General features: G+C 40.9%; 2 protein-coding genes across 19 annotated transcripts in view; one reads left to right on the forward strand and one right to left on the reverse strand.

Annotated features, from left to right (window-relative positions):
- The window catches only part of LOC148388364 (uncharacterized), a 125,659-nt gene that overhangs the window by 84,612 nt on the left and 17,808 nt on the right, over positions 1-23,239 (forward strand). For 2 of the 16 annotated variants that reach the window (XR_015862229.1, XR_015862243.1), the window contains 3 exons: positions 6,782-6,842; positions 11,622-11,687; positions 12,122-12,369. The exons of 4 other annotated variants lie outside the window; for them this stretch is intronic. Coding sequence is in view for 2 of the 12 variants with exons in the window: in XM_088394849.1 (XP_088250975.1) it covers positions 11,622-11,687; positions 12,122-12,190 (135 nt within the window). In the remaining 10 variants the exon portion in view is untranslated. Of the gene's footprint in view, positions 1-196; positions 568-6,781; positions 6,843-8,404; positions 8,928-9,333; positions 11,183-11,621; positions 11,688-12,121; positions 12,370-23,239 lie in introns of those variants that run through there. 10 more of the 16 variants (XM_088394849.1, XM_088394850.1, XR_015862234.1 and 7 more) reach the window with 8 other exon arrangements.
- Positions 21,641-23,239, reverse strand: part of ttll7 (tubulin tyrosine ligase-like family, member 7) — a 45,947-nt gene continuing 44,348 nt past the window's right edge. For all 3 annotated transcript variants that reach the window (XM_088394835.1, XM_088394833.1, XM_088394834.1), the window contains one exon: positions 21,641-23,111. The gene's annotated coding sequence lies outside the window, so the exon portion shown is untranslated. The remainder of the gene's footprint in view (positions 23,112-23,239) is intronic.

Genomic DNA, 23,239 nt, shown 5'->3' on the forward strand with positions numbered 1-23,239 from the left:
TCAATGGCGTTATTGAAGCTCTAGTGCCTGTCCGGGGAGTAATACATTGATAACAATATCTGCTCATAAAGACGGGCTGGTGTGGAAAAGGTCATTCCCGTTGCTTGCCTGTGCATTATCTCTGACTTCCCCCTCTTCCAGTCTCCTCCTCTTCTCTCTGTCAACCTCGGTGAATTTCTCCCTCTCCCTGGCTTAGGGTGACGAAAGGCTGCCCCTCGGTGTGTAAGGAAGCTGGAATGTCATGTTTAAACTGGAGTTAGAGGTATGTTGACAGCCCAGACAGAGGGAACAGATGGCAGTGTGACATGCCCAAGGACATCTGGCCCGCCGCTGTCTGGGCCGCTGCATTTAAAAGCTAACACTTTTTTACTTTAATGCCCGCACCGCTTTTTCTTTTTGGAGGATTCTTTCAGTCACTTTGCTGCCATCTTTCATTGATGCCTTCACCTCTAACTCTCACCTTTTTAAAACACATTTGCCTTTCTTTTGTGCTATACTGATACAGCGGTTTTCTGTAGTGAGGCCCAGGGGGGGACGAGAGAAGACAAATTGAGGTCGCAATGCAGATTTAACAGATCAAATGTATTTTGTTGTGATGAAGATCATCATTTGAATTTTGTTGAAAGTCATGATACATACTTTCTCTCTCTTTTCGTGTTTGGCAATTTGTAATACTGCTACAATCGAATTTGTGCAGATAACTGTTTGGATCATGGGTCTTGGATCATGGTCTACGGGTGTACAAAAAATCGTAAGAAACGTGTGCCATCACAGATTAGTTGACAACATGGTCGACAACACAATTAGCAGCTTCGGGCTGCTATCCAGCACCCTTGGAGTTAGGTGCCATTCTCATTGGTACCCCATCTGTGAATCTGTAAAGTGATACAAATCCCTAATCTGGTCAAGGGAATCAAACCTGCTCCTCTTCAATCACAGCCACGGGCCAACAGTGAGATTTGCCAGCTGAAAAATAAAATAAAAATTAGCAGTGCGTCATCAAAATGAAAAAGATTAATCCTGAGAAAACTACCTCAGTTCATGTAACTGCTTTTGTTCACTCATGGATGGACCCATTTCAACACAGCAACACTGCAGCAGAAAAACATTCTCTCGGTTAAAATGTGGAGTCTTATCACCAAAAAAATAAATTAGTTACTTGTGCTGTACTAAAGCTGAGATTATGTGGAGACAGCATTCTCCAAGACGATTCACATTCCAGTTGAATGCGATGTTATCGCTACACTGTGTTTTTACGTCCATGTGTTAGTTCCTGTGAGAAACAGGACCAGTTTTTCACAAATATCTGAGAACACACTAAAGGTGTCTCTTATAGTTGCTGCTCTTGTACATCAGGAAACAATGCAATAGAACAAAATATAGATTTGGGATGTAAACACACATTCTAAACAAGCATTTGTTTAAATGAAAACCTCAATAGTCACCGACCCCAATTGAGTCAATAACACCAGGAAATGCGATAAATAAACTTTACACTATAATAAACATCCAATCTGTTTCAATCCCTCTGTCATGCTTTTGTCAGTTTCCAGTAAAAATGTCCCAGGTACACTTTGCCTCTGAAAGTCAAAAAGTCCTGCCAAGTCGTCCAGCTGACTTTTAATTACCTGTGCAGCCATGCCTGGAAGGCTCTGCATTGCAAATCCCAACTGGGCCAGAACAGTATGCGTGCCATGTCGCATCACACAGCAGCTTTGTCTTGCGGCTAATTTCCACCCGGAAGTCAAAAGAGAAAGTGGCAGAGATAGAAAAAGCGAGGCTGTATTTGCCACCATTTTTTCTGGCTGTTTGTTTTTCGGTCTTGTAGCAATGGCTCAAGTCGGAAAGGGCAGAGAACAAAACATCTAAGCAGAAAAAGTCACAGTCATGACGGAGCTTTTTTTATTTAGATATCTCAAAAAGGAAAACTCGCAAAAGTAGCAAAGTCAACAGGTTCATCCAGCTACTATACCCACCTCTCCTTGGTTGCATTTTCAAACTCCTCACAGAAAGTTACACATTTGCATCCATCCCAAGTGAGGTATAGGCAAAGAGAAATTGTGACCTCGTTATAGCAGCAAGTTTGGCCCCTGAGACCCTGACGTGGGTCATTTACGAGCTCGTCACGCCAAGAGAGGTCTGGCAAAGTGAGGCGAAGTGAGCAGAAGCCTCCTGAGGTGACTCCGGCAAACAAACACAAACTTGTATTTTAGAGGTCCACCCACTGCACAGCTCAAACCCTCACCGCTCTCAAAGCCTGCGTGGTGTTCATTAGCATGTTTTTATTTGTCGACACCGACGCTGTTTGTCATTGCTGTTGCTCGGGCTCTGTGATTATGCCTGTTGTTGTTGTTGTTTTTTTTTCCCTGGCAGAGGGTGGTCTGAATATTAACAAGATCACAATGCACAAGCTGATTAGTATTGAATGCGGTGTCGATGGCAGTTCTCTATCCGGTGCGATGCTGTTGTAAAATTGTGATGAAAGTGAGGGTGGAGGCATGAAGGAGGGCAGCGGGGAGTGAAAACAATCATCTTCTCATCTACAAAGGTTATTTTCTGAATAGTAAGTCTTTCATAAAACCACGTTTTTCCTGAATAGAAATACGCCAAGCCACAAACAGTGGTACATATGGATGTATTTATGTCCCACTTTTGTTCTTTCACGGTTTGTTGTGTAATGTTGAGACTTATTTTACATCTCCATTTTTCATGAAAAGTTTTTTTTCCCTCCGCAAGAATAGAATTACGAGTAAACAGACGTATTTGCGGCGTATACTCTTCACAAAGCTTATTCCTGCTCAATATGTCCAACGCTTCCCAACATAAAGAATGGATTGTTGGCCAAATAAGAGGGGGTAGAATTGCTCACTGGGGAATGATGATTGGAAGTCAAAGTTGGAGTCTGCATTGATGCTTTGCTGAGAAATTGTAGTTTGTGAACAACTCCAGAGTTGTTTCTCTAGTCATTCATCACGGGCCCCTAGAGATGAAGACTGGCGGTGCAAAGGGCTTGCTTGGTGTCGCCAACACTGAATGAAAGGGAGAACCGATGTTTTCAAACAATAGGTGCCTCAACGTGACAGCATTATATTGTGTTGAATTTGAGGGGGGCAGGATACATTTTTGTATTGTGATACCATGTGCATGTGCATGTGCATGTGTGTGTGAGCGTGCGTGATTTTATGTATGTGTATATATGTATATATGTGTTTATTGTGTTGTACTAATTTTATATACGTTTGCCATGCAAATTACATTCTAAGAGTATCTTATTTATTTTTCATGCACAGTGGATATAATGTTCCCTCTCTAAACTAACACGGCATGCATATTAAAGAGGAGAAAAACGCAAGCTTGGGGAATTTTTCCTTACCTGTTTCAGCTGTAAATATTCACTACCGTGATACAAGTAGCTCAAGGTCTTATATTTTCTTCAGAATTATTTCCACTTTGGCTTCAAGATACTGGTAGTTGTGTCACTGTACACACAGATGTATACACAATCCCACTGTAACAATAAATTCCTCACCGGGCCACCCTCTGATCCCCAATTGTCTCCTGTGTCTGCTTTCATGTATGCACAGCCCCATTTTAATATGGCAGCAAGCCCCGAGATCCCAGAGTAACAATAAACTTTACTTTCAACTGTCAGCAGGTCTTAATCACCGGGATTACTGCTGCATTAAATGTTGGATTCACGTTAATGTTCCTGCTGGTAAAGAAAAAAATAGACCCAGAGAGATAAATATCACCCACCCCTCAACAGAAATGTCTCATTTTCATCACTAGCAAATATGGCTGACTGTGTTTCCATGAATGTGGTCAATGACAATGAAATTCTTTATAAAACTGCTTAAACCACCCCCCACCCCCCAAAAAACAAATCTGAAAAATTATTTGCTGTCCTGTCAGGCGGCATCTCTGGAGCTCAGCAAGGCAGCTAATGGAGTTTTAGAGGCCTGCAAATGGCACACTGCAGCCTCGGTGGCCAAAATGAATTTAATAGCGCTTGATTTATTTAACCAGGAACCAAAACAAGAAGAGTAAAGCAAGACAAGATGAATATTTCTCATTTTATTTTCTTGATATTCTTAACACTCTGCTTTACTGGCCAGAATAATTAAAGTTCCTTTTCAATTAAAATAAATAAATAACATGTTGACTTTTATGTCTTTCATATTGATTAAATTATACATGTTTTTCAATTAAAAATTGAGGATTGTTCTGGTTGTATTTCATGTAGTGGTGTTTAGCTGAACCGCTTTAAACCATTTTGATTCTCGCAGGTGTTACATAAAATGAGTTTATATTTTAAAATACACTTTGTGTCCAACTACAATTATTTAATCTATTTAGAACATTACTTGAACATTAGATAAACATTAGAAAACATTTGTAAAACACTGTAGTTGTTTATATTTATGACAGAATAATAAATAATATACATCATAAATTGTTCTAAGATACCTCATTGGCAATATCAATCGTTTAAGCAATAATATTTTATCCATTGGAAGAATAAGTATTGATGGTTTTTGTACTATTGAAGCTCGTTAGATTCTTCTGGTGTACCTAAAGTTGTAGCATATAATGTAATTCCTGTCAAGCTCCTTTTTTCTGGCACAATACTCGAAATGAACAAAATTGGACAAAAGTCAGTATCATGTATAAATTCAGACCCTACCAAAAAATTGCGCTTAGTAGAGCAGCGTGCCGGTTCAGCTGCTCAATCCATGCTCGACTGCATCCAAAATGTTTTACCATAGCTTAGCCGGGCCCGCTCCCGTCAGTAGCATGCACCCCATTGGCCCTTCGGAGTGCTTTGAGAGCAGTAGTGGATTAGAGGCCTCTGTGCGTCGTGGCTGTAATGCTTGTGTCACGTTGTGGGAACAGTGGGTAAGAAAATGGGGAGCTTTAAACAATTCAAGCGTCTCCTCAAGGAGGGGAGGTTGGGCCAGCGAGCAAGTCTTCATGCATTTTCATCAACGCCGCTATCATTCCAAGAAAATGCCAGTCAGCTGGATGAATCCATGCAAGAACCAGAGGCAGCCATTTAATTTCACAGCACTGCATGATGTTTGCGTGTTTGATATTGTTTGCATCCTGGACTATGTTCCGTGTTGTAGCCTCAGTTATGGCAGCTGAAAACAAATCTGAATGGATGGATGATCACACTGCATGCTTGGCATGTCCAAAATGGAAACATATGTGGATTTTCAAGTGGGCCCTCACACATTTGTCAGATTTTTTTTCTACTTAGATCGTGCAAGGTAATTCCAATATTATGAGACAGGCACACTCGTCTTTTTAGATGATGAAATTGCTTGTATTACAACAACATGGATTCGTGATGGCGGTCTTTATTGTAAATTTCATGGGTGTTTAGGTGCTGAGTTGGACTTTTACCTCAACAGCTGCAGAAGCACAGAGAAGGATGTGGGTCTGAAAGACAATATGAAATTGATGAGAAGAGCAGTGTGAGAGCACGTGTGTACCTGCAGGAGATTGGGAGTGTTTGTCAGTGTTTCCAGTTACTAAGGAGAGAGTGATTTGTTTTGTTTGTTTTACCCGTACGCGTGTCATCCAATTGTGTGATTATTTTTCTACACATGAACAATACCTAAATAATGGATAAATACACAACAAAACCATGGTAAATTTAATTGTTTCGAGACATTAGTGACACAAAGCTGTGAATATATATTTTATATATTTTATCTGAAATAATTTTGAAAAATAATTTTAGAACTGGGCACATTTCCAGCAATGTATTTTTAAAATATAAAGCATTCTTTTGTATAGATAAATTATGATAATTAATCACAGTAAATCTTCTAAACTAATCTTGGTCTCGCATGGACAAAATATTCTGTGAGTTACAGTTATGCATCTCTTACCTTTTTCTCAATTGACACAGTTCCCTATTTTATTTTTATCTCGCAGCACAGTTACGGAGCAATCACATTTGCAACACGTCACTGCACAAACTTGCCATTTAAGTGCTTGTTGTAAAGTTGCCATTACAGCACTGTGGCCAGTTGTAAGAGCCATTAAACGTAGCTCTCAAAGTGGGAAGGGAGAGGGATGCACCCCAAAACTGGGGCAAGGCGCCGCAGCCAATCAAGTCGGAATAGAAGGATGCCGTCTTCCTATCAGGATGCCGTTGCAGGTCGTGTTGACGAATCCCTCCAAATTGTTCATCCCTCCCTACTTATCTCAATGCTGGTCCAGCGTTGCATGGCCGCTTTAGCACAGTGTTGCTCACACAATCTCTCCTCTCCCCTGAGAAACTATGGTCGACTCCTGAAAGAAAGCCTCTGGTGGCAGCTATTTATAGTGGACGACACACGGGCGCATTTGCATCTGGAGCTTATGAGAGTGAAAATGAGAGGGATGCGTGAAGCATATAGTAATTTTGTGGAAAATGAATTTATTTTAGTTTATCTTGTAACTAAAGTCATTTTGATGCAGAACAAATAAAGAAAGAGAGGATGTCCAGGTTTTCTCTACTGACGGAAAAACACCTTAAGGGAAAACAGACATACCAAAATTAAATTAAGCTATTTGGTTTCTTCAGTGATAACATTAGCCTGCATCTTTTTAAAGCCAAAACCAGAGCCGATACATCTAGTCTTTGAAATGCAGACGTTCCTTTTGTGCACTTGTGCTTCTCTTCCCGTAGAAACAGTGCCCACGCAGAGAATAAACGATGTCGATTAAGAGATGAAGGAAAGTGAGAGGGGAAGACACAGCTTAACACAGAGATGTATTTGTTATTCAGGTTTGATTTCCAGCAAAGAAAATTGCAAGGAGGAAAACATCAACGCGCACTCTTTGAAGAGGTATGTGTGTGTGATGTGAAGTGTGCAGAGCGAGCTTGTTCGATGTGAGATGGAGTGCACTTTTTCCCAGCGCTTACACTGTGTAAATGGCTGCTAAAGTGCAGCAAAAAGGCCTCTCAGACGTGATCACATGCCTGTACCTCGAACTGTCTGTATACATACCAGCGCCGGCCGGGGCTGTGCGGACTCAATAGGCAGCTTGGATTTGACGTTAGTCTGTTGCGGAGGCTTCTAGATATACTATTACTTAAATGGGAGTTCAGTACACACACACACACACACACACGAATATAACGCATGTCACTGTCAAGTCTCATTCTATTGTGTTTTTTACGTGTGTGTGTGTGTGTGTGTGTGTGTGTGTGTGTGTGTGCGTGCGTGTGTGTGTGTGTGTGTGTGTGTGTGTGTGTGTGTGTGTGTATGTATATATACGTACATGATAACACATATGAATGTGTTTTTTAAATACCCCATAATTTATAGGTTATAGCGTCACATGAAATACATTTTGTATTTGATCCATCAATTTAAACACAGTTTTTTTTCAAACCAATTAAATTGAGACAATGTGTTTCATCAATACTCATGCATGTAGTATGTCAGGGAGGTCAATACAGAACACTGATGAAGTGTGAGAGTTATTGTATACAAGGTTTTCAAATGCGTACATTACTGTTGGTTTTTGCATTTAATTGAGAAGGGTGGGCGGCTTGACATATAAATATGTTAATGCATGTTTACCCCCATTCACCGCAAGGCCATGGGTGGACCGAGTGTGGTGGAGTGAGGTGCAGAGGGTCTTAACAGGGGAGGCAATGAAGTGAGAGAAGCTGGGTGGGGTAAATGTGGGAGGGAGGATGGGCCGGGAAGAGGCGGTGGAGTGTGTGTGTGGGGGGGGGGTATACATTATTAACTACGACTTCATCACATGTTCCCAGTTTCTTGGGGACTTATTATTCCGAGGCGCTTTAATGAATACAAGAGAGGGCACGGAGAGGGAGTGATGAAGCAAGTGCAGACACCGCCACCAACTGGCTGTCTCCGGTAATGCGCAATAAGCAGGGCACACAATGGCAACAAAAAAAGTGTGTGTGTGTGTGTGTGTGTGTGTGTGTGTGTCTGTGTGTGTGTGTGTGTGTGTGTGTTGGGGGGGGGGGGGGGGGGGGGGGGATTAGCAGCTGGCGATGTCCCAGTCTGTCACCATGCATATAGATTGGGATTTGCTTTGTCAAGGTCACGTGCCAAGTGCACACCTGAATGTCTGAAACCTTGAACTGTGTGGGCGGGGACAACTTTGGACTCCCGCCGGGAGCAGTTGTTTGATGTTTGCATTAGAATGAGTCTTCATTGCATGCTCTTGTCTGCTGTATGATATATTATTAAGGCACACTCGCAGCTGAATTTCTTTTTATAGAGTGATGAAGTACCGGTTTGCCGTCTTTCACGGTCAGGAGATTAGAATTCAAATCTATGTGAGGACTTTCCATGTTCTTCAAGTGCTTGTGAGGCTATTCAGTTTATTTTCCATAATACATGTTCAATCACTAATGTTATTTATGCAGTGCAGCGTAGTGAGGAAAGCAATGACCTCCACATTGTCGGGACCAGGCAGCCGTTGCACAGACGCACGGTGCAACATCGAGTGGTTTCTTCGGGTGCGGAGTCAAGTGGTTCATTTGTGTCACAAGAACAAGGGAGACATGTTCTTTGAGTGAATAGACACTTGATCAACTTCCTGAAGATACATGTTGGTCTGGTAATCTTAATTCTGGTCATCCAACATCAAATATGAAAAGCCAAAAGCAAATCAATGCACATCAAAGTTATAGTCTGTACTACAGTTGAATTTTGATGCGATATATTTTGCTTCATTATATATTGTTTTCCTTCTAATCTTTTATCTTAATGGCAAACGTTTGTTATTTAACATACAAATACGCATCTGCATTATACGGAAGATGATTAGGGCCAGTGAAGAAGAAAAAAGGGGGGGGTCCGTAGCATTATTTGTATGGAATGCGCATAATTGTAAATTATATGTTGAACTTGATTTGTTTATGGTAATTAGAAAACAAGGCCATATTGTTCAGATATTTTTCAGAAGGATGACAACTAATTAGTGAAAGTAAAATATATTAAATATAATTGCTTCCAATGATTGTGAGACCTTTTCAGATGAGTAAAAAGGAGTTCTCTTATAAAAATAAAATATGGGATCTTTTACCAGTTGGATTGTTTTCTTTTTGTACAGCTTTTTACCTCCTGATGCCACTCGTGATTAGGAACTTTTTCTACGTCAGACGTTAGTGAAACGTGATGTCTTGTCAAAAGGGTTACAGCAGACTTTTTGCAATGGCAGAAAAAGTCTGACAGTCCCTCTCCCACAAATGACCACAGTCTGGCCTGGTCCTCGTCATCTTTATTTTGTAACCCAAAGCCCACGTGCAGCTGCTTTTACAAGCCTTTGATTCCCTCTATTCTCCTCAACCAGGAGGCCAACTGGCGCTGGCGGGCTGCTCCCCATCCTCTCTGATGTGTGACAGCTTAACAGTTTCTCTGCATGGTCAGGAGGGCCAGCGGGCAACTAGCAGGAATTCTGTCGGTGACTACCGGCAGCCGCAATTCATCTGCATGGTTGACCTTGTTTATCACACGGGGTCAGAGGTGACGCATCTCCTAATAGCCGCAGACGGAACACACCGTGGCGGCTGGCGGAAAAGAAAAAGTGGCGTCAGACAAGCACGGCTGTCGCTCCTGATTCCCCAAATGAAAAGAAGGCACACAGCGGTTAAATTGGACTGTGCAACTTTGGGGAGTTGGGAGGCTGCACACCTGTAACATGTCACTCAAAGCTTGTCATCACTAACCTGAGCCATTCATCATTTCTTTGAAATCATTAATCTCAACTCTGGTCATGAGCAACTGGCTACAGATGGGCTCCAGGCCCGTCTTGTTCCACTTGAGTCGTTAGGTCTTCGTATCCAAAGACGCTCACATCTGAGATGACACCTTAAAGCCTGTTGTCGCTCTTGTAAAAGTTCTCTGTCTGGTCCCAGGCTTGTCTATGAAATCTGTGACAAAGGGTTGTATCAGTGGATGCTGCAGGTAATGAAAACCATGATGAGTTTGCACGCTGCTTCTAGCCTCAATCATCTATCATGTCATATGAGACCTGACTGAAGGATCTCATAGAGAAATCAGCAGGTTTTAGTGTGAGCTGCTGTGGCGCTAATCCCCCCCAAGACTTTGCTTTATTACCTCCTCCAGTCCAATAATGATGCTAAGACTCAGAGCTGCCGTGGTTTGTCATGCTTCAGCTCCACAGTCAACTTGCATAAGGAGAACAACAAAATTGGCCACTGCATGACTGCGCTTAACTTTCCCATACTAAAAAGATGAAAAGATAACTAGCTTGATACCTAGAGAGAGGAAATAAGTATTACTGCAATATATTCTATAGTATTTTTACTTTATTTTCACTATGGGCAGAGGTTGGGAGTGAATCGATTTGTATGACCGGTGCAACTCCCTCAACACACCACAAAACTCAGCTGTTTAGTTCCTTGAATTTTTTTCAAGGTGATAAAATACGTAGCCTTTAAAGATCCAAGAGATAACCGAGACTACCTGTTGGATCATCGTTTGTTGCCTGTTGCATTTGAACAATTGCTGAACTAACACGAATAAATTGTGAACACACGGGAGAGAATGACTCTTCACAGCAGCAGGTGACAGTTTTGTCAACAGTTTTGAAGAGCAGATGATGGATGTCTTCAGATGTATGAACAAACAAGATGTGTAGCTCATGGAAAAAAAAATCAAGCAACATAACGCAATGGGTATTGGGTAGCATCGTTTTACGCAACAGATGTGGAAAAATGTTTCACTTGAGTCGAATGAATTTGTAAGCTAAATGAAATGTTGTGTTGCCATTTGACTCTACTGAGACACCATATTTAATATACTACATCTTTTTTTTTTTTATTATTTAGTGATAATGTTTTCCCTTCTCTTTCTATCTTTTTTGCCATCTTTGTCCTCCATTCATTTTGTGTGTTGTTTCTGGAATCTCCCCATGTGGGACAAACAAAGGAACATCTTATCTTAAATATTGTCGGCTGTCTGCAGACATTGTAGTTCTCTTAAAAACCATGCCTTTTGAGTTTAATGAAACTTCTGTGGAAATGGAAACTCTTGACTTGTATTAATTGAGTCAAAATTTTGGCAAACTAGTTGATGAAGAGCAGATTATGATATGAATCTGAAAAATCCTCCAAATGATCACTTTGCATGATGTTACGCTAAATAAACACACAAGAGCATGTTGATGCAAACCAAATGTGAGCAACATGATTTGAAGTTAAAGTGAGCACAACACTGCATGAGAATCCGGATTCTTATTTCTTATGAGATGAAATAATCATGAAACAAACATATTTTTTATTTTAGGAAGCAGGATTTAGCATTCTATGTGCCCAGTGATAATTAACAAAAACTGAAGTTGCAGTTTTTGTCAGGGTGGTCGCTTCTTTGTCTAAATTTCCCATGTCACACCAACTCATGCTCTTCAGTTGAGTTTGTAAGAGCGCTACATGAACACACACTCACACATAACATAAACAGTCCCGATTTGGGTTCAACAGTTCACACCGCCACCTTGTGAACTAGCGCTCAACCCCCATCAGTGATGCCTGGACCCTCCTGAGCAAAGGGAGGACTTAAATGAAATAATAAATATGCACGCTATGACTCCCACTTTCCCACTTTGACCCCTCTCAGGACCCGTTACAGCAAGCAGGAAGAGCCAGTAAGGGGTATGGAGTGCGAGGATGTAAAGGGGAAGAGGTCTGTATATTGCACAGGTGACCCAGGAAATTCCTCATAAAGGAGGAGACCATTGAACTGCATCAATGGGGTTAGGAGAGTGGTGGTAAAAAACATTCAAAACATAAAAGTGGAATCTCCACTAAGCTTATGTGAGCTACCCTAAGCTTGGCAGCTGGCAGAGGATGGGGGAAAAAAGCAAGGTGCTGATCCTGTATGAAAACACAAGGGACGTGAGCTGTAAAATTAGAAAAGCAAGAGAGAATTGTATTTTCATAAACATAAGCTCTGAAGATCCACTAATACTTTGCAATATACGCATTTTACACAATTGAGTTGGAGGAGGAGCTTGAGCGCCGTCCCCTTGATATCTTCTTACATCATCACTCTTTCACCCACTTTTTGTATATTATCTCAAACAAGTGATAGATGTCCTCTGCTTTTTGATCCTCCAGTGTGTCCTTGACCCAAAACAGGACGCCAAAAGGAGTGACGTCTGCAGGTCCAGATGCTGCGGCCTGTGAAAACACGGCGTGGGCGAGCCCCCGCTCTCTCTAGGCTGGAGTTCAGTGCTGTTATAACATTTGGAGGACAGGCTCGGCCGCTGAGGGTCTGCAGCTGTGGCACATGTGAGGGAGAAGGAGAGTGTAGAAAAGCTTGAAGGAACATTGATAAATGGAAGGATTAAAGGTCATTGTTGAGACTTTGTTGGCTCTATTTGCGTAACCTTTTATGCATACTGTAAATGTATGGGCTGTGTGTGTAGATTTGTAGGAGCGACTGGAAGATTGCTGGAATTGAAAATATGCCTGTTATTATAGCAGAAAGGCCTCAGTCACCATAGTGTGAAAATAAATGAGTGTAAAAGCATGGTAGGAATGTACAGAGATTATGATGATATTCTCTGGGTGGAATAGGTTTGAGTTTGACGAGTTTTATCTTTTGAATTTTTTGAATGGTTGAAAATGATGGATGGATGGATGATGGATGGATGGATGGATGGATGGATGGATGGATGGATGGATGGATGGATGGATGGATGGATGGATGGATGGATGGATGGATGGATGGATGGATGGATGGATGGATGGATGGATGGATGGATGGATGGATGGAAAACTGAATTGTTTGCGATGACCACTTCAACCTGCTATACATATTTTAATGTTGGTCATTATAGTGGTAGTATTTTTAATAGATAATAATTGATATAAAAACTTTGAGCACCACTGTTTTAGAATTACTTTAGAATGGGGTGAATTGTACTTATTTTGAATCAGCCTTCCTTAAAGCTTCAACCCTGCGGTGACATTTTAGCATTTATTGGATTGACTGAACACAAACATCAGAACACCTCAAGTGAATGTTAAAACAAAACTACACTGATTTAATGTAATCAGTCTGCTAGGTAGACGGACAAACAAACAGTTTGATTACATTTATGGATAACTGTCCTTTACTGTACCTGCCTTTGCCTATAGCCGTCTCCAAAATAGGCTCTCTGGGATATGCTTCAGTACCCCGCGTAGTTTCCAAACAGCCTGCTATGGGGTTGCGAGGGGCATCGTTTGTTTTCGTGTCCCAGCAGGAGGGCAGATGGGTGTCAACCTGGGTCAGGGCATGGCAACGCTTTGTGGGAGTACTTTGACAGAAAGGCGTGGCCTCTCCAGACCCCACAGAATGCCGTTTCGATAAAGCCCAGTCAAACGCCAAACTGTGTTTGTATATCCTTTATAGAGGACAGCCAAAACAAATATAGTTTAGATTGTTTGTGGTGTACTTTAAAAGGAGTGTCCCTCCATCCATCCATTTTCTTTAGTGCTTGTCCTCATTAGGGTTACGGGTGAACTGCAGCCAATCAGCTTGCTGGGAAAGAGGCAGGCACTGACTAAACAGCAGTTGTGATGTCAGATATCAAAACACTTTTCGAAAGGGTCATTTTTATTCCTTACATTTTAATGAATTACAAATAAATTGGACTCCAGCACCAAGGATGCCTTTCTCAAAAGGGAAATTGAGAACCGCTAAGGGTTTATCTCTACACGTGCCAGTGAGTTGCCAAAAGGGTATTATCTATTGAATCCGCAATTCGGAATGTTCGTAAAGCAGGCTTAAAATGAGAAGCAAAGGGGAAAAGAAAATCATTTACCATTCACGGGCCAAAGAGGCTAAGATTTGCTGGAACAGAAAGAGACTTCCCTCAAATCGTTGGGAGCAGAGAATTATCCGGAATGTCTCGGTTAGAGGAATTAAAGTTCAGCCCATTCTAATCATTGTACTGAATAGAGGATGTATTGTTTTTTTTGTACATATTCTCTAAATTGATTGAGTAGACTTCCTCTTTTCTTCCTCAGACATGAAAAAGTGTACAAATATATTGTAAATTTTAATGAGTACATCTCCAGAGGTCAGCTTTGTAACAGGACCTGTGATCACCCTCATATATATTTTTATAAATATATATGGCCCACTGTGCTCGTTCAGTCGGCCATAAAAGTATTTTTAATCACTTATGAGCTGTACTATACGACAAATATGACAGATGAGGAAAATCATGGAACTTGTATGAGGAGAACTAAAAGGATATGAATAATATTCCTTGGGAGGAGAATGATCGCTAAGGATGTAATTAAATCTCATTATTTATGAGGTCTTGGCATTGTATGGGGGCTAGATCAAGGCCAGTTTACTCGTCAGCCTTTAGGGGAACATAAGAGAACTTGGCTGAGATGGCTCTGGCAGATGCGACCATGTGGTTAAGTGTGACTTTAAAAAAGCGAATCTGAAATTTTATATTTATTTTCAGGATGTGGCTATTCCACTATTGTCTCAGCAAGGCTCCTCGGGTATAATTTAAGTGTGTGCCCGCAAATACGTGGCAAATGATTGGCAGTCATGCCTTCTGTCTCTGATCTGTTTATTTTTTCTTTAAAATCAAATTACACATAGTAAGTTGGGGCCTGAGCATTTCACAAATTGTTTTATACAGGTGACTCATACTGATAATTTTAATAAATATGACCAGAACAAGAGCAAAATCTAAAAGTTCATTATTGGCGCCTATCTAAAATTTAATAAAAAAGTGGTATGTAGTTTTAAAAGCATCCTGCTAAATGACAAAGTTGCATTAAGAAGAGAATACTATTCTTGCAAAAGTGAAAGAGGAGACCTCAGTTTCTCAGGCTCCCAGGCAGCATTAGAACTATTTGTCATGCCAAAGTGATGGAGACCCAAAAAAAAAAGATGATTCACTATGACAAGTGCAGTGTTTCAAACCACCTATTTCTGTCCGTCCCTGCCACAGTGTGTGTTTCTTAGTTTGACTGACACTGTCAACCAACACGCCACTGCACAAAATGACACCTGGCAGACGTCTTCCAGCTGGCACCAAAATCATAATCCTGTCACCTTGAGGAAAGTGGATGCAGGGTGAACGTTGCCATAGCAACAGCTAACATTTGGCATGGAGGACCGACATTTTTTTTCCCTCCACTTTTCCTTTCCAGCGCCTAGTTGAGAATCACTCCAGGCTTTAGATGCTCTGCCACACTGAGTCAAACATATTGTCCACATGTGCCATGCGAGGATTTGTTCACATAACACATTGGGAGTATTTTACAGCAATAAAAAGTGTTCAAAAAGCAAATGAGATGTCGGCACCACTTGGTACAGACTGGCCACAGCTTTACGTACACATGCACAACACATTGAGATCTATCATGAGTTGTGTCATTAAAGACATCAGGTGTTATTATTGAATTGTATTGGACTCGGGAAAAGAACATTCTCTGGCACCCTTGGAGTGTGCTCACGTATTCCCTTTGTGTCTTTCACAAACTTTTGGTATTTGCCTCTAATTGTGATTCCATTCGCAAGGACAAAAGGAGATAATAGAGAAAAAGATTGGGGTTAATTAGCCCTCATTGCTTGCATTTGTTCATGTTCAAAGCCTCTTTCCCTTTTTTTTTTTTTACTTTCCATCATCATGGGGGTTTGTAGACCCACAGTTTAGATCATGCGGAGTAGAAATGACGACTCATCTCAAATTCAAAAATGCCTCATCTCCACATTATGGACAATCATCCAATAATGACATTTTACTATGTAGGCCAAGTAGACTTGCATGCATTGAAGACGGAATTGAATGAGACAGGATACAAGAGATTTATTAAGGAAAAAAAAATGCTTTGGCCGAACACCTGTTTCCTGTACTGTTCAGTGTGATCGTAATATATGCTGTCATCTATGGGACAGGAATTTTGAACTGCCGAATTCTGCTGGATCTGCTATCCAAAATATAATCGCAATCAAAAACAGTGTGGCGTCACACACAGACACGTGTGATTGAGGTGGAAGGCTGTCTACATTTCCCTTCTTCAGATGTGTGCTCTCCCTGGCTAACATTACATCATCTTTCCATGGAGATCTGCTTGCAGTTCCTTTTAGACTTTTTGACAGTGTGCTTAGATTCCACCAAGCCAGTTTTTGCTTTTGGTGTGTCTCACTTGCTGATTTTAATGGGAATGCCGCAACTTTATTCAAATTTATTCATTTAGTATTTTTTTAAGTTATTATTACTTCCCCTAAATCATTATTCTATTTATTCTAGTGCAAGTTTATTCTCATTGTTTTCTTTTGCAAGATTATAACTTATTTTTATTCAAATATTTCTTCTTGGCTCCTACCTGAAGATAAAATAGTTTTTTATTTAATCAAGAACATGTTTGAAAGCGTTGAGACATTCCCATTATATAATCGTGTAGACAAGCTGCAGCTCTTGACCTCAAATGGCAACTCTCCAAATAAACAGTATGGGTCAAGGTCTGTCAAAAAAAAACATTCTGAGACGGTATCTTAAAGAACTTTGCAAGGTTTTGTGTGTTTTTTTTCCCCCCTTCTACAGTGTAGGACAAGCATTCTGATAATTTCTATTCAGAAAGCGCGTGTGTGATGTAGCCGTTGGCATCAGGTTCAAGGATGAGTCTATGCAAGGCTCGAGATGCAAATACACCCCATTCTGAGAGGCCAATTATTTCTCGACTCAAAGGCTGCAAGAATGTTCGTCTAATTATGGAGGAGCTCGCTCAGTCGTTCGGCAGGCTGAAAAGCTGCAGCTACTTGAAAACAATTTGCTCCTGTTGAGTACCTAGAGTAATTAACGGCGGCCTTAGTATTGAGAGAAAGTTTGTTTTTTTAAGTCATTCAGTTGCTTGTCGTGAGCTACTTTGATTCATCACCTCAACTTCAAGAGTGTTTGCAGCCGAACGCAAGACGAGCTGAACTGTTTTTGAAGGAAACTTTTGAGGGACCTTGAGTGGCTCATCTTCCGTTTGCCGCATCTTAAAAAATGTCATCCTGAAAACAATTGGCTTTCTTCGACATAATGGTAGAAAGATAACAGCTATATTTACTGAAGTGTTTTCATGCATTACCGCACCGCCGATGAAACACAAACATTGATTTGCCTAAATACACAATGCACTGGGAAAACAACCACAGAAAAGAACACATTTACTTACAAAATAAAAGCATGTGACGCACAGAAAATCTCTTCTTAATACTTACGCTTCACCTTTTTAGGCTTTCATAAAATTAATGCATTCAGATTGAGTTGGAGAGATCACATGGATGAAATCAGTCAACAATAAAAGTGGAATTTACAACAAATTCAGCATGGACTGTGACTGCAGATTAAGTTTACCTCCTCCTTTGGCCATTTGTAATACACTTTTCCTTCTCTCGCCTCGAAGCCTGGACAGCCAAAGCAGAAAGGTCATCATCACTACTGACCTGTATCTGCCTTATTGTTGCTGGGTAATAAATGAGGCAAAATTGACCTCAACCGCCATAACAGACAGTCCGATAGCCAAATTGGAGTCACGAAGGAAAGGAAAGGATTACGGTCATATGAGAGGTAAAAAAAAAACAAAAAAGCTGCCAGGCACGGGGGGTTCACAAGGTCATCGCGTTTAAATTCCTCTTGGTTTTTGATGAGGAATGAGGTCATAGCATCGAGATGACTGGCTCCAGAGACTGAGCTGTAGTTTTTCGTCAATATGCCTCTAACCTCCTCCGTGTAAGGGCAAAGACCAGCTCAGCCACAGGTTGCTCTCTGGGATTCATCACAGTTGAAGTGAAGATTGCTGATGAGACATTTGACAAGTTGGTATGGCAACAGCCCAGCGAGTGAAATAAAAGATTATTGCTCCATAATGGCTTCAAATCGTTCACTGCAGCCTGCTGAATTATGTTCACTTGTGTGTTGTGAAGACATCGGGTCAATCTGATTGGATACGTGTTTTCCTCCGTTGTGTTGGTGCAGAAGTCCAACATTGGCAATCCAATGAGAGATTGAGGCTATTATCACTCAGCTTGCAAAAGGTGTGAAAATATAGGTCAGTGATTATATGGCAAATATTTAAATACGTTTAGTAATTCTTCATTGTAGTTGCCATTCACAAACAGACAACCAGTCCGTCTGGCAAATATTTGTGAGCTGAACAGGGAAAAGAACTCAAGCTTTTGTTGTATCTTACTGATAGAACATTTTATTCCAGAATAGTTCCTGCCCTAACTGATGCTTAGAGGTAGAATAATCCCGTGACTTCTCCTCCTGTCTGCTGGGCTGCCCGGAGGGGTTGTATTGATAATTTCCCAGGCTGCGAGGTTCAATGCATCCCCTGGGCTCTCAGAACCAAATGGAGGAAGAGTCCCCGGACACTCTTTTTGTTCCATAGCCCCACTGCGCAGAAGAAAGGAAGCAGGTACACACACTCAACATGTTGCACACACCTCATTTATTCTCATTGCGAGTCCTCCTACTCTCACTCGCTGCAAGAGCAATGATCACAGGGTGAAAGGATGGACAGTCAGGTTGTCTCCCATCATATGTGATAATCCTGCCAGTGGAGGCAAAGCTCTGCTCTCACCCCCAATCTTGTTAAGTGGTCAGATGGAAGCGAAAGTGACTTCCCGCCATACGGTCCCTCACATTAATATCTTTGCTGCTTGCCTTTATTTGTCACATGCACGTGCACACACACACACACACATACATACAGTGAATGACAACCATATGCAGAGCTGTGCTCGTCTACAACCCCCTGCGGTTGGTGCGGTCTTTCGGTGTCAAGACTAAGGTCATTGTTTGAAAGTGATGCAGTTAAGTCTGATCCTTGAAGGTGGGGGTCAAAAACACCATAAAAGTCAGTCAAGTGAGTTTATAGGTGGAATACTGACTCGTTGAAAGCTAAGTGTGTGTCGTTATAACATCTAGAGATCTAGAGTGAACGAATTAACAATTATTATTTGTGGCATTTCTTCAAAGTATTTTTCTGGTGCAGACATGAAAATTTAAGAGCAATTTTGTTTCCAATGAGTGAATAGATGTTTTAATCACATTTGAGAGTAAACAATTAAATATACACTTGAGTAGTGCTGAGATACGAGTGAGATAACTATTTCTGGGTATGAGCTGGCTGATATTTTTCCACAGAGGAAAGACAGTTTGACAGACAAGCATTATGAGTTACAAGCACGGTCATAGAACAAATAGATACATTTAGACCTCATCATGGGGACAGGAGGCACTGGTCAGCATGTCTGCCTCACAGTTCAGAGAGTGCGGGTTCGATTGCACCTCTGGCCCTCCCTGTGTGGAGTTTGCATGTTCTCCCCGTGCCTGCGTGGGTTTTCTCTAGGTTTTCTTCCTCGCACTTCCCCAAAAAACATGCGTGGTAGGCTGATTTAGCACTCCAAATTGCCCGTAGGTGCGAGTGGGTATGGTTGTTCGTCTCTGTGTGCCCTGTGATTGGCTGGCAACCGGTTCAGGGTGTCCCCTGCCTAATGCCTGAGGACGGTTGGGATAAGCTCCAGCACGCCCGTGACCCCCATGGGGAAAGAGCGGTACAGAAAATGGATGGATGGATCATAGGGACACATTGAATAGGCTCTTATTATGAGAAAAATTGCAAAAATTTGAATAATAGACTTTAATAAACTTTATATAATGATAATATTTTTTGATAGTATACTGCAAGTATGTTCAATGCATATTAATAAAGTAAAAATGTTCATGTAAAATATTATGATTATACACAAATAAATGATAATCAGTGTTTGGTAATACGCTGTCATACCAAAGATTCCATCGTATGTTTTGTTTACATTTGTCCGCAAATGTGTGCATTAAACAACTATTCAGTAATTATGGTTGGGCCTTATAAATATTTAAATTGAATATTAACAGCTAAACAAAAAAGGCATTCACTTGAATATTTCTCATATATCCTTGCATACATTTGCAATGCGTATGGTAGAAAAGCGTTCTTGGTAAATAACCTGAGCTCCTGACTGAGAGAGTCTTGTGGCTCCTCAGCGTGCAAGTGTTTATGTGTTGGTTTATGTGTCAGTACGAAGCGGGACGCCCGCTGAGAGCAAAGATGCTTGTAAAACAGGCAACACATATAATTGAACTGCAGCGGGTGTCACTGAACGCGTCCCTTGGTGAATGCACATAAGGCACACAAATGTCAGCGCAGCCAAGCAGCAGGTTATGTGAAGCCTTAAAAAATACTAACTAGAATAGCACTCAGTGGAGCGCCTGCCTCTGCCAAGATTGAGCTCAACTTAACCAGAGTAATATTTAAAAAAATAGATAAAAATGAATCAAGTGCAGTGTGTTTGTCACTGCAACTTTATGCAATATATAGCAATGTTTTTTTTCTTCTCCTCCATCCACCCACTCAAAAAGCAAAGGGGGAGGATGAATTTATTTTGCACAAATGACAGAAAAATATGGAGGTCCAATTTTTGGCGTTGTCTGTCCATGTTATGATTTGTAATGTTGACAGTACAAATCATTTCACTTTCCCATGTTGTCATTTAGTTTTGCTATGTTATTCTGTGACTTCCCTGTCTGCTAATTATGTCTTTCTTGACAGTATGTTTGTCACCATTTTCTTTAAGTCAGTCTTGGATGCAATCTGCACAAACTGGATTAAAAAAAATAATACCACTGGGTCTAACTTTAAAGCTTCTCCCAAAGGAGAAAAAGAAAAGCTGTGGACTGAAGGACCCCCTAAAATAAATTCAAGGACCTTGCTTAATCTCAAACATTTACCCCTCGCACAGCTCGCAAGATGGAGAGGTTGGCTTAGGCCCCTAAAACTGGGTCAGGAGGGTCTTGGTTGGAAAAAAAAAAAAAATCTGTGGTGAGTTTGTAGGGGTAAAAAGAAAAACTGTAGTTAAAGCGATTTTGGTCCGTGGCTAGGGAGAGTGAGGAGCGAAAAGGTCAGGATGGAACAGTACAGCCCCGTTGCTGGGGGACATAATTTTTGGGCAGCATGCCAGGCTCATAGAACCAGACTGTCAGTCTCTGCTCTGCGCGGCTTTGAGAACCTCAAGGTTGTGGCCTGCACCTCTTCTTCTGACAGGAAGTGGAAAGGTTGGCTTGGTCAAAAGGAACTGGATGCTTCTCTGCCATGCTGGTCGATGTCTTAGGGAACTGGTAATTGGTGTCAAGGAAGTACATTGACGTAGTGCATCTCAACTGTTCTATTAAATGTTATTGAAAATTCTTCTTCTTGGTTTACTTTGTGTCACAGTCACGTTGTCTTGTCACTGTGGGGTTTTATCCATGTTCCCAGACATTTTCATAGTTTTTGTTTACTTTGGCTCTTCTGATTTGTGAAGATGTCAATCTTTTGTTTTACTTTTTTTGTTTCCTTTTTATTAAACTACCAAACAAAAGCACTCATTGCTTGCTTCCCTGCACTTGGTTCCTCAATCATGCTGTAAACATAACAGCATAAGTGCAGAGAAATGTTCCTGCTTGAGAAGGAAAATATTAGTGATCAAAAATATATATATTTCAAGAATAAAATGTTAATTTATCAAAAACGTCACTCTCCTTGATAAAAATCAGCAGAATATTTTTGACTCCAAGAGGTAAAACTGCATAATTGAGGCAACTGTGTTGTTTAAACTTTTTATTGCTCCATAGCATTAAAAATCTCATTCCTCCATTGTAAAAGATGCCTTTAAAATAACACAAGTAAAATTGAGTAAATAAAAAAACATTGGCATTGTAAATTGATGCATAAGGGGAGGTTATTTTTTTGCAGTTTGAAATAACTAGTCTGCTCTTGTTTTTGGCACACCAAATTAGTTTGGACATTGTATATTATCTGATAGGTATGTGTACAGAGCTGCTAAACTACTTAACATTAAATACCACTCCTCTCCCAAACATAATGCCTTTTTAAACTTCACTGTCCTTCACAAGTTCTATGGTGGTTTGTGAAATAATAATCTTAACATCATTGAAATAGATGAGCTTTTTACTAGCCCATCCATCAATGCTATCAGTGTTTGGGCTGAAGGTCCCAATCATTCAGTGAGCTATACACAAACAATTTAGACGTGATAGCAAAAGCACACCCTTGATCATCTTCATCTGTACTTACTAATGACATTTTAAAGGGAATTGTCCAAACAACCAACGCAACTTCAAGTGTTCACTTCCTCGGACTCGCTGGCAAAAAAAACAAAAGAAAAAACAAGCATGCAAACACTTTTGCGATGTGCACCCGTTCGCAAAGTTCTCTTTAACGTGCAGTATTTGGAACTAAGTGTTCTGCAAGATGTTTGGCTGGCCATGTGCTCTTTGTGGCAATTCACTTACATTCTAAACCTTGTTTAAAAAGTCTGCACTTAATATTCCATAAAACATATTTTGTTGAATGGAGGGGCCACTTGTGTAAACTCAGTAATAAATTATTATAAACATAAATACTCTGACTGCAATTATAAAATAAGTTACTTATCTTTAAAATACAGAAAGAAAAGCATTTAAAACAGCCAACAAAAATAAGCTTTGTAGTTATCATTCCACAGCTGCATTCTGCGTCAACATTCGTTGTATTCATGGAATATCTGACAAAATAAATAAATAGATAAATAAATAAAATCCTTGCATTGGTATTTTTTTTTGTTTTACAGTACCGTGAGTTTTAGCTGGACAATGAGTTAGAATCGAGCAATTACAATGTGAGCGGCTGAACGAGTCCACTGTCTTCTGTTATGGGGGGTGAAGGCAAAGCTGAGGAGGTTCTGATGGCAGCGTCAAAATTAATCAACGCGATGGCCGTCCCAATTCCCCTGTTGGTCGGACCCGGGGCAATAGGCCACGGTGGGTCTCCATCAGGTGTCCAGAGCTATTAAGAGTCATGAGCCTTATTGGGAGTTTGGCTGGAAGAACGTCATAGGAGGCAGACTGAGGTCAAAAGGTGAAAGTCTCCGAAACCGGTATTGCCATGGTGACCTCAGAAGTGTCCCATCCTGGCGGCGTAAAGGCTGCGTGAGTGTGGCGCGACTGAGGAGAAGCGGCCAAAGCTGGACAAAGGCCACTTCATGATGAACTGGGAGGTCACTGGCAGGAGATACCTGGACAGACGGAGCCATGGAGGGACAGGATGAACATAATGAGAGGATTAGAGATACGAGAAGTCACGCTTTAGAGGTCAGGATGCTCAGCACTGACATCCAACCAAGTATTATTATTATTACGATAC

Source organism: Syngnathus floridae, chromosome 13 (assembly GCF_059516105.1).
Source record: "Syngnathus floridae isolate MCC-2025c chromosome 13, RoL_Sflo_1.0, whole genome shotgun sequence".
Classification (NCBI taxonomy): domain Eukaryota; kingdom Metazoa; phylum Chordata; class Actinopteri; order Syngnathiformes; family Syngnathidae; genus Syngnathus; species Syngnathus floridae.